Source organism: Onychomys torridus, chromosome 2 (assembly GCF_903995425.1).
Source record: "Onychomys torridus chromosome 2, mOncTor1.1, whole genome shotgun sequence".
In the NCBI taxonomy this organism is placed as follows: Eukaryota; Metazoa; Chordata; class Mammalia; order Rodentia; family Cricetidae; genus Onychomys; species Onychomys torridus.
In genome coordinates this window covers 131,475,015-131,487,567 of record NC_050444.1, presented here as the reverse complement: position 1 = coordinate 131,487,567, position 12,553 = coordinate 131,475,015, and the positions used below count along the sequence as shown (strand labels likewise).

Sequence of the window (12,553 nt, the reverse complement as noted above, 5' to 3'; positions counted from 1 at the left end):
TCTCAGCCCCACCTTGTAGGCATGACCATTACCGAAGCCTCAGTGGGGGTTGGAACTTCCAGGCCAAGGCTGGAATGTCTACCCACTACAACTTTTATAGCAGTATATATAATTCATGTCATAAGATCCACTAATTTAAAGCAGATAGTTCAGTGGTATTTGATAAATTTATGGATTTGTACAGCTATTGCCAGTATCTAATTTTACGATCTAGAAGAAACACTTTTATGATACAGAAAAATAAACATTATATTCATTAGTAATCATTGTTAACCCAGTCACTGAAAATTACTAATCTACTTTCTTACACAACCTAGGTCCATGTTGTGGGAGAATTGTTTGTACAGCCATTCCTCTGTGCCACTAAAGCCACCCTGCCTCAAAGGATGGAGCCAACGACTGGCTGGACCAGAATTAGCTATAGAGTTCTTGGAGGACTGAGGAGGTCTGCTAGAGAGGACAGGAAGAGAGAAGAAAGGATTTCCAGGGGATTTTCAAGGTTGGTGGTTGGGGAAAACATGGAGAGTGGGTCGTCAGCCAATCGACTCAGCAATGTTCTTGGATTTATCAGGTCTTTATCTCAATTTCTGACTCCCATATTTTTATTATACTGGAATAATTTAGATATTCATTACAGGTCCACCTACCTTATAGTGGGCTGGGCCCTCCCACATCAATCACTAATCAAGAAAATGCCTCCACAGACTTTCCTGTAAGTCAGTCTGATGGAGGTAATTTCTCAAATGAGGGTCCTTCTTCTCAGATGACTCTGACTTACAGCAAGATGACAAAAGAGCCAGCGTAGCGATCATCATTAATGCTGCTCTAGACATGACTATATAATCACCTGATCAAGACCTTGCTTTCTGGGTTATATACCCAGAACTAAAACTGCTGGGTCATACAGCAACTCTGTTGTATTTTGGGTGGAAACATCACACCATTTTCCAGAGCAACTTTACTACTTTAAACTTCCAAGGATTTCTGATTCCTCCATATCCTTGCTTGTATTTGGGAATAGCACTGTAGCTTGATATCACACTAATAATATGAGGGTTTTTTGACAATGACTGCAATGGCAAAAATGGATGTACTTTGTACTTTCAAAAGACGAGAACATTATATGCTAAGCAAATCATTCTTTTTAAGCTCCATTAACAAGTAGAAGTCAATATGAGCCATAACATTTATGTTGGCAAAACTGCAAAATATTTTGATTGTCAACAATACACTTAGAGCTGGGCAGTGGTGGCATATGCCTTTGATCCCAGCACTCAGGAGGCAGAGACAGATGGATCTCTGTGAGTTCGAGGCCAGCCTGTTCTAAAGAGTTCATTCCAGGAAAAGCACCAAAACTACACAAAGAAACCCTGTCTCCAAAATCCAAAGACCAAAAAACAAAAACAAACACACACACACACAAACCTCATGTGTGTGATTCAGAGATTAGAACCCATAACTTCTTTTTTTCCCCTAATCCAATAAAGATCTTGTACTACATCTCTATCACAGAGTAGTCTTTTAATCCAGAATCTTGTTTCCATGGCTAGACAACTCTTAGAACTTACTCCTCATCATGCAGATCTGTCCCTTTTTTGTGGAAACAAATACCCTCTGAATTCTTCTGACACTGTTTGTTGTAAGTGTTGATTAATCTGGTGCCTCACACATGCCAGGACAAGCCCTCCACCACAGACCTGCACCTCAAACTCTGACATCCTTCACTTTTAACTACGTGGCTTGCAGAATAAAAGCAGCTGCATGAGAAACAAGTTCAAGGTTGTTCCCTTCAAGGATTAACTAGTCCTTCTGGGTCTGAGCAACCAAACAGCCAAAACCTGGTTCCATCCAAATGTTATGGATATATTTTCCACCCAACAAATTCTGGATTTCAACAAGAAATCCACTTTCTGAGTATTGACCTGGATGAAAAGGTAAGCATGGTCAGATCTTCTCTTCCAACAAGAACCTAACATATCATTGTTAATTGTTCTCTACATAACTGTACAAACAGCATCCAGTTCCTCCTGTTTCTCAACATTTGTAAACCAAAGCTTCCTCTTTTCTTTTTTTTTTTTTTTTTTTTTTTTGAAACAAGGTCTCGATGGGAGGTAGTGGCCCACGCCTTTAGTCCCAGCGCTTGGGAGGCAGAGCCAGGCGGATCCCTGTGAGTTTGATGCCAGCCTAGTCTACAGAGCGAGATCCAGGACAGGCAACAAACTATACAGAGAAACCGTCTTGAAACCACCACACACACACAAACCCCCAAAAAGGAAAGAAAGGAATTGTCTCCCAATGTGACTGTATCATTTTGTAGTCCCCCAGCAGCACAGCAGCATTTCTGTCTCTTCAGTCTCTTTGTTTTTAGAACAGGGTCTCACTATGTGGCCCTGGCTGGCCTGGAATTTCTTATATAGACCAGACAGAGATCCATCTGCTTCTGGGTCTCGAATGCTGATACTAAAGGTCTGTACCACCATGCCCACTGGTATTTCAGTCTTTTTATTTTTAGCTAATGTAGTATATGTGTAGAGTAGGTATTTCCTTGGATTTTAATTCCCATTTCTCTAAGAACTAATGATACTAAGTATCCAGATAATTATCTTTGAAACAAGAAAACACTAGGGTACTCCATCTTCTGTTTAAATAGCCCCAGGACCACACTTACCTAACCCTTATAAGGAGGGAAGAAAAAAAAAAAAACACAGTGAATAAAAAAAAAAGTTTCAGAGACTCTTAGAGTCAAGTACCCATTCAACTTATAACTTGCCTAAATAAAAATGGTAACAATATAATCCTTAGGACCTTAGGGTTTGGTATTTTTAACCTTGGTTTGGACTCTAAAGGAAGATACAAAGTTTATTAGAAACCATTCTATCAAAAGCTGGTAAACAATTATTTACTGATTCTTACATAAAATAAGTAACTGTGTTAACTCAATATATAACCAAGAACTAGTAAATAACAAGCTTTGCCACTTTTAAAACACAGGTTTAAAAAATTAGAAATATCCAAAGATTAAGTCATAAAATGTCAGCATATCTTCCAGACTTCGGTCACATATAAGTTAATTAAGAGATATATCCATACTACAAAATATAAAAAAATGACACATGACTGTTCTTTCATTCAATAAACATTTGTTAGCCAGGTATAGTGGCTCACACCTATAATCTTAAGACCTCAAGAGGTTGAACCAGAAGGATTACAATGAAGTCTTTATTGGAAAAGCTGGTTTGTAGCCCAAAGAAAAATCACAACTATATATTTCCTGAACACCATTTAGGGTAAATTAACCTCAATAAGAGAAAGTTATACTGAAAACCAAAACCAATGGATAATACCACATGAAAAGTATCATAGAGTAATTTGCATATGATCACAAACACTATCTTAGCTTGGTTTCTGTTGCTGTAACAAAGACCATGACCAAAGCAACTCAGGGAAGCAAGGGTTGTTACAATTGTAGGCCATCGTGAAAGGAAGTCAGGACAGGAACTCAAGACAGGAACTGAAGCAGAGGCCAAGGAATGCTGCTTTCTGGCTTGTTCACCATGGCTTGCTCAGGCTGCTTTTGTAGACAACCCAGCGACACCTGTCCAGGGGTGGCACTGTCCACAGTGGGCTGGACCCTCCCAAATCAATCATTAATCAAAATATCCCACAGACTTGCCTACAGGCCAATCTGATGGAGGCATTTTCTCTGTTGAGGTTTCCTCTCCCCAGATGATGCTGGCTTGTGTCAAGTCGGCAAAAAATAAAATAAAATAAATCTAACCAGGACAAATCCTAAATGTTCATATCAAAATAACTATAGTTCCTTACCATACCAACTCAAGCACAGGTTAAAAATGGCCAAGAGGTGGGCTGGTCAGTGGTGGCCCATACCTTTAATCCCAGCACTTGGGAGGCAGAGGCAGGCAGATCTCTGCAAGTTCGAGGCCAGCCTGGTCTACAAAGTGAATACCAGGACAGCCAGGGCTGTTGCACAAAGAAACCTTGCCTCAAAAATCAAAAACAAAACAAAACAAAAAAATGGCCAAGAAGTACACTGCCTTTATAAGAAAGAAATGAGTTTATAAATAAATTACAAAGTAGAAAATTCATATAAAAGTAACTCAGAGCCAGGTATCTTGGTGTACATCTAGCACTTGAGTGGCTGAGCTAGCAAGATCACAAGCAAGTTCAAGGACTTTCAGGTAAGCCTGGCCTATATGATTAAAAAAAATCTTGAAAAAAAAAACAAACCCAGAATGAATTATCATCTCCTAAAAAAAATGCTTGGGTTTGAACCATAGTCCTTACACATGTTTGTCAAGTCTTCTACCAAACTAACTTAAACCCATAACGGTGAAAATTTTCTCTTTTTCGTATGAACCACTGGCCTTTTAGTATATAGCCCCATATTTTAAAACCCTAACCAAAACAGAATATCATCAGTTAATTGATTTTTCATAGCCATGTGGTTTTTTTCTTTCTTTTTTATTTTTTGGGGTGGGGGCGGGGAGTGTTGTTTTGAGATAATTTCTCAACTCAACATGTAGCTGAGGATGACTTTGAACTCCTGATCCTCCTGCCTCAGACTCTAGAGCAGTGGGTTCTCCACCTTCCTCATGCTGCAACCCTTTAATACAGTTCCTCATATGGGGTGACCCCCAACCAAAAATTATTTTTGTTGCTACTTCGTAACTGTAATCTTGCTACTGTTATGAATCATGGTATAAATGTGTTTTCTAGTGGTCTTAGGCAACCTCCATGAAAAGGTCATGTGACAACTCCAAAGGGGCCACGACCCACAGATTGATAACCACTGTTTTAGAGTGCTCACTTTCAGGTATGTGCTACCATGTCCAGCTTCATAACCATTGTTGATGTAGGATAAATTACTTGGTTCACATATGCATAAATCAATTTCCAGCCTTTTTCACTATAAACTTTAAACTAGGCTAATTTAAACTCACATTTCAGTAATATTTATTTTTTAAATTGTAGGTGTACTTTAATATAAAAAGAAAGTCTGTATGTTTCAAGTCTTTCTGTAAAATACAAAGAAAAGTGCTCCTAGCATTCTGGGTAAAACTGTATTGTGAAATACATATGTACAATGAAAATATTTAAAAATTGTGGCACTGGGGAGCGAATCTAGGCAAGCACTCAGACACTCAGTCACAGCACCTGCCCTAAAAATTCTTTTTTTTTTTTAAATTATTTTTACTTCTTGTTCTCCTGTACATCATTTTCAAAGATTTGTCTTTTTTTTTGAGCTGAGGACCGAACCCAGGACCTTGTGCTTGCTAGGCAAGTGCTCTACCACTAAGCTAAATCCCCAACCCGCAAGATTTCAACTTTTTTTTTTTTTTTTTTTTTTTTTTGGTTTTTCAAGACAGGGTTTCTCTGTGTAGCTTTGCGCCTTTCCTGCAACTCACTTGGTAGACCAGGCTGACCTCAAACTCACAAAGATCCACCTGGCTCTGCCTCCCGAGTGCTGGGATTAAAGGTGTGCGCCACCACCGCCTGGCCCTAAAAATTCTTAGAGCTAACTTCTAAAATGAAATCTACTCTCTTTAGTTTGCCCATGATCTTTAAAAATCTAAAACTCTACTCTTGAGATGGTCATCTGTATAAGAATTCACATAATTTCTTATATTTAGAAAAAAATGAAAAATCACCACTTCACATATGATGCTGTAACTCATCCACTTCTTTTTTTAATTTTTAAATTTTTTTTAAGATTTCTTTATTATGTATACAATATTCTATCTGCATGCTAGAAGAGAGCATCAGATCTCACTATAGATGGTTCTGAGCCACCATGTGGTTGCTGGGAATTGAACTCAGGACCTCCGGAAGAGCAGCTCGTGCTCTTAACCTCTGAGCCATCTCTCCAGCCCTTATCTACTTCTTATGTTGGCAAGTTTAGAGTTTTTCCCATCTCTTTCTATATGATATGCTCACACTAAAAATTAAAGCTTATCTCTCTTCTCCTTTCAGGATTTTTGTTCTGGGTATGGGCATGTTATTTATTTTTTTTTTTATTTGCTTGCTTGTTTGATTGGTTGCTTGCTTGGTTGGCTAATTGTTTGACTGGTTGGTTAGTTGGTACTTTTGAGAAAGAAGTCTTATTAATTTCACATTATGCTTTCAGAAACTCCTGGACTCAGGCTATGCTCCCAGCTCAGCCTGTTGAGTAGCTGGGCCTACAGGTGCACTGGCAACAGTCCATTCTTAGCATTCATTCATTCAACTGACACTGAACACTAACATGCACGTACAGGAGTTGGGAAGACAAGAAGATGGCTCAGTCAATAAAGTGCTTGTCTTTCAAGCACAAGTTTCTGTGCCCACATAAAAAGCCAGGCATGGTGGTGTATTTGCAATCAGCGATGAACAAATTCAAGGGTCTTGCTGGCTGGTCAGGTCAACCTAGCCTAAGCCATGAGCCCCAGTTTGTAGTATAAGAGCTTGTCTCAAAAAGCAAAGTGGGGGCTAGAGAGAAGTTAAGAGTGTATACTGCTCTTGCATAAGTCCCAGTACCTACATCAGGTAGCTCACAATCATCTGTAACTCAATGAATCCAATGCCTCTGGCTCCAAGGGCACCAACACTCACATGTACATATTGACATGCACACAGACACACATGCATATAATTAAAAATATTGTTTTAAAGAGAGGAGAGGTGAAAGGCCTTCCTAAGTATTGAAATGATACCTGATCCTGACCTCTGGCTTCCCCATAAACATGCACATAAACCTGCACACAAACAGCAGCACACAAATTAAAAAAAAAAAAAATTAAAACCCCATGTATACAATAAAGGAGGAAGGAGAGAACTCACTATGAAATGCATGTATACATACATACATACATACATATATACATACATACAAAAAAGATCTAAAACTTGATAAATTTCTTCACTAAAGAAATGTTACTAGGCCAGGCGGCAGTGGCGCATGCCTTTAATCCCAGCACTCGGGAGGCAGAGCCAGGAGGATCTCTGTGAGTTCGAGGTCAGCCTGTTCTACAGAGCAAGATCCAGGACAGGCACCAAAACTACACAGAGAAACCCTGTCTTGAAAAAAAGAAAGAAAGAAAAAGAAAAAGAAAAGTTACCAGACCATGGAGACGGCTCAGTAGATAAAGGCAGTTAGCACTATGGAAACATACGCAGGACCAAAGTGGAGTAAGAGGACATATTCCCAAATTGTCCTCTGATCTCTGCATACATCATTTCATAATGTAGACACACAAACAAATAAATGCAACTTAGGGGTTTTGTTGTTGTTGTTTTTAATGAGCTGGATGTAGTGGGGACATATCTTTGATCCCAGTACTTGCTAGGACAGAGACAGGCAGTTCTCTGTGAGTGCAGAGGCAGCCTGGTCTACAAAAATAGCAAATTCCAGGACAGCCAGGCATACATAGTAAGACTCTGTCTCAAACAACAAGAAAATTTAATGTCACCAAATACTCCTTAAAAGTATACAGCTGCCTTGTGTGATATCCTACATATAAATTAAATCATTTCCATTATGAAATTTTGTTGTTACCCATTCTATTTGAATTTACAGAGGATACTATGAAGCTTTCTAATAGGTTTAAATATCTTTTGTGCCCTCCAAAATTATATATAGAAATTAATTTCACATAAAATTCATTAACTGGAGCTACAGGTATAAGTTAGTAGCAGAGTGTTTGCCTAGCCTGGGCTCCATTCTAGATATCACAAAACAAATAAAAACAGTAACAACAAAAAGAACAATTATTATACTTGTTATAATTCACAGGAAATTTCATAGATATGTTTATTGATGATACTCAACTATACATAATTATAGACTTACTACCTAATGTATAAATTGTGGCTAATTTCTTGAAATTGACCTTTTCTACTACAACTGTTAGCTTTGTAGTTACACCTATTCCACACAAGGTAGTATTGGCATCCATATAAAACACAAATAAAACATTTTTTTTATCTTTTTTTTTTTTTTTGCCAGAGCTGAGGACCGAACCCAGGGCCTTGCGCTTACTAGGCAAGCGCGCTACCACTGAGCTAAATCCCCAACCCCAAATAAAACATTTTTAAAATCCAAATTATATTACCTTCATAATAGTGAGGGATCAGAATGCAAATTTATTAACACAACTTCAAACTTAGAGAAATACTCGCAAAGACTAAGTCCCACACAAACACTTTTTTGTTTGTTTGTTTTTGTTTTTCAAGACAGGGTTTCTTTCTCTGTGTAGTTTTGGTGCCTGTCCTGGATCTCTCTCTGTAGACCAGGCTGGCCTCCATCTCACAGAGATCCGCCTGGGTCTGCCTCCTGAGTGCTAGGATTAAAGGCGTGCACCACCAGTGCCCGGCTAAGTTTCCCCTTTTTTAAAAAGGAACAATACTTCTGAATGGTATTATTGTGTAAAAAAAAAAATGTATCTTTAAACATAATAACCTACATTTCTCCCTTTTGTTGACATCAAGGTAGGAAGTTTGAGTTCTAATTCAAAATGTGATACTTTCTACAGAGTACCCAAGCACACTGACCCCTACTGATGACTCAATGTGGAAAGTAATCAGAAGTTACAGAATTTCGCTGATATGTGAAAAGTAATTTGGAGTTACAGAATTTAACCTATATAGTCTTTATAAAAGTTTTGTTTGCTTTTATTTTCTTTTGTGTGTTGTGCTTTTATTTGTTTGTGAAGGGGTCTTACTATGTAACCAAGCTGGCCTCAAACTCATGATTCTCATCTCTACGCAAGTATACTCTGTTGTGCAAAATTCAAACAAACCAACAAAAACACATTATAAGGGGCTGGATATATGGTTCCTCAGTTAAGAATGCTTGATGACTGCTCTTATAGTCCTGACTTCAGATCCCAGCACCTATATGATGGCTCACAACCATTGTAATGCCAGGTCCAGAGGCTCTGACCTGCCCTCCCCATACTCTGAAGATACCAGCACTCACATGCACCCCCCCACACACATACTAAAGTAATTACAAATTAAAAACATCTTTTAAAATTTTCCACTATGAATCTTTAAAGGATATTAAAATTTGGTGTCTCATGTATATAATCTTAGAATTAAGGGTACTAAGGAAAGGGGATTGCCTTGAGTTTGAGGCCAGCCTAGTCTACAGAGTAAGACCTTGACTCAAAAAAAAAAAAACAAAAAACAAAAATTTAAGGCTGGAGAGATGGCTTAGCAGTTAAGAGCACTTGCTGCTCCAGCAGAGGATCTGGGTTTAGTTCCCAGCACCCACATGGCAGCTCACAACTGCCTGGAACTCCAGTTCCAGGGATTCCAACACCCCCTTCTGGCATCCATAGGCATTAGGCACACATATAGGCACTCACATGTATAAATAAAATAGGTCTTTAAAACAAAATTAAAAGAATAAAATGATTTTTATTATAGAACTATCCAGAATTTTCTTCCTTTCTACCTTTAACAACCCCCAGTTTCAAGATCATAATATGACTTGGAAATACAGAGACTTCTTAGTGGGATGTAAGAATTAAATTGAGTTTGAAGTGACGTTATAAACTAAAGAACATGATTTACTATGAGACTATACGTAAATAACTCATGGATCTCTTTGCAATGCTTTTAGAAAACTGATCATCTAGATTAAGTCACACAAAACATTAAGAGGGGTGGGTTTCTAGTTTTATATATTACAAGGTGATTAACGTCAAAATGCTTTAAATAATGAAGAAATGAGATATCTTCTTCCATACTTTCTAGTACAAATTAAGGTCAGAGAAATAAAAAACACAAAGCACCTGGTTCTCAAATACAGTATAATTCATTATCTAGGAAAGTCAAATAAATCAGACAATGTTTGTTTGTGTCCTTCTCAGGATCCCTGAAATGATCATGTACAAGTCCATTACCCCATAAGTACCTTATATTAAAAGAGGAATATGTGATTTAAATATGATCTCGATTATCCTCTAAATCTGATTTCACTTGGAACTTGACATTCTAATCACTGTAAAAATAGGTACCTCTTGGGGCTAGAGTTACAGCTGAGTGGTAGAGTGTTTGCCTAGTGCCAGAGGCCACAGGTTCAATTCCCAGCACTGGGAGGTGGAGGTGGGGAGATAAAAATCTTCTCCCTTATTTGTTCCCTTCAAATTTGAAATTCTTTCAAATTCATTTCTATCTCTAAGACAACCACTTAAACTGACTCATCAATTTAAAATGTTTTAAATAAGAACCTTTAAAAGTTAACTGTTCTAAACTCTCATAAAGATTAAAGCTTAAAGATTAATAAAATGAACCATATTCATTTTCATGTTTTCAACATTTCAGTATTAAAGCTGTATACCATAATCACCTATTTATCCAACTCATTCTTTCTAAAATATACACAAATACAAAAAGCACTGACATCTTTCAAATAAGCACAACTTCTCAACCCAGTGTTCCTATATTCTGGCACATAATACATATGCATTTTATACTTATTTAAGAATTATGGTATGTTTTTAAAAAATTTGTTCATTCTCAACAGAATTTATTCACTCTCAATAACTGGAAGCAGACTGATATATAAACCACTGTGATGTACTAGTTTTCAAAGGGAAATAATTCCAAATACGTTGGTTTTACCTGGGGAGAAGAGAACTAGATGTTTGGGTTTGTATATGTATGTGTGCCTGAGCCTGTGAAACGTCCTCCTTTCAACTCCTTTAGAAAAATCAGTATTGCCTTTAGTAAAAATAAGCATATACTGTACAATAAAATACACAAAGATATGTACTTCAAGAATGCCATAATAATCCAAATAGTCCCCAAAAAGTGTTTTAATATTCTGTATAACAAATCAATGTTAAACAATGTCGTTTTTTTCTTTCTCCCTGATCATTCCACAAATCAGGCACACTTTAGTTAAATACTTAATAAGATTAACAAACTAACTGGAAGCTCAAGAGAAAGAGTACATGAAACAGAACCAGTTTCCATTTTTGTACAAACAAAAAGATAAAACAAAAGCGAATACGAAGACGTGCTAAATGAAAAGCATTAGAAACATCCAACGTGACTGGCTTTTGATTTACCCCAGTCTGACAAGGAAGGCAGACCCCGCCCCCACTCCAGATTGTGTGGCTTTTTTTTTTCTTTCCCATGGATGGGGGTGTAGAGAAGAGAAGCTGTCACATTTCCATCTTCGGTTATTGTTAATCTGCAGCCTAGATTCCCAAGCATCACTGGCCCAGGGGGAGAAATATTAAAACGGACAATTAAAATTGTCTAAAATGCACAGTATTCTGTTGCTTTTTCTGATGTGAAAGTTAATTACACCCGGATTCAATCTGCTATAACTACAGATTGGCTGTGACAGCCTGTCCCTCAAATACTCCCTCTAAGACCTATTGCTCCAGATTCGCTAACAATCCCTTCTCCTCCAAACTTAAATCGGTAAAACGCGTTTCGAAAATTGTTGCATCCAAAAGGGCACCCATCTCCCCATCCTTATGCCTTTAGTATGGGGAATAGAATGGGGCGGGGGGAGAGAGAGAGAGAGAGACCGAGAGACCCCTATTCGCTCTTCAAACAAAAAGAAATGGGGCAGCCGGTGAGGGGAAAGAACAGAAGTGGACCTCAAGGAAACGTTAGGAAAAGTTTTTTATCTGACTTTTTTATCCTTCGGCGGGGGTACAGGAGTTGGGCAGAAAGCCGGGGTTTCGATCCAGGGCTCGGGAGGCACCTGCAGAAGAGGCAGGGGACTGAGAGGGGCCGGCCGGGCAGCACCTACCGACTTGCAGCACGTTCTCCACGGAGCCGCTGTCCAGCAGACGGATGCCCCGGCGGAACGGCAGCCCCTCGCCGCCTCCGCCGCCACCGCCGCCGCCGGCGCTCGCCACGCCGGTCCCAGTGCCCAGCCCGGGGGACGCGCCTGCCCCGGCGGCCCCGGGGGCGGAGCCGGCCGGAGTGGCGACCCCCGGGGGTGGCGGCGGCCCCTCCTCGACCGGCGAAGACCCCGCCGCGCCGCCCGCAGCCGCTCCGGCGCCCGGGCCGCCCCGGTACTGGAAGCTGGAGTACATGCAGATCTCCCGCTCATTCCGCGGGAAGGACCAGTACACGATGCGGCGCTGCACCGGCTCTGGGATCCGCTCGAAGCGCTCCTCCACACGCTCGTACGCCCACTTTTCCGCCACCGTCTTGGCGGCGCAGTCCAGCAAGGACTCGGGCTGCAGGTGGGGGCGGGCCCCGGGGGCCAGGCAGCCGCCGCCGCCGACCCCCGCCCCTCCGCCCGCTGCCCCGGGAGTCCCGCGGGGGTGCTGAGCTTGCGGGCTGGGCCAGGAGCACAGCCGCTTGGCCGGAGAGATCGGCGGCGGCGAAAGCAGCTCCTCCCGCTCACCTCCTTCCGCCATTGCTGGGGACTGACTGACTGACTGACTCGAGGCGGAGGCTGCTGCTCGGGCTGCGGCGGAGACCCCGGCCACGGCCACGCGCCCCGCGCAAGCGCCCAGCGGCGGCGCTGTGGGGAGGGGGCGGGGCGAGCGAGCCCACGAGCTCCGCCGGCCCGAGTGGG

At 40.6% G+C, this 12,553-nt stretch overlaps 1 protein-coding gene across 1 annotated transcript in view; it reads right to left on the bottom strand.

Moving 5' to 3' along the window:
* Window positions 1-12,464, bottom strand: part of Zswim5 (zinc finger SWIM-type containing 5) — a 110,003-nt gene extending 97,539 nt beyond the window's left edge. The window contains exon 1 of the mRNA XM_036178276.1: window positions 11,774-12,464. Coding sequence (XP_036034169.1) covers window positions 11,774-12,392 — 619 coding nt within the window. The 5' untranslated portion in view covers window positions 12,393-12,464. The remainder of the gene's footprint in view (window positions 1-11,773) is intronic.
* Between the last annotated feature and the right edge of the window lie 89 nt (window positions 12,465-12,553).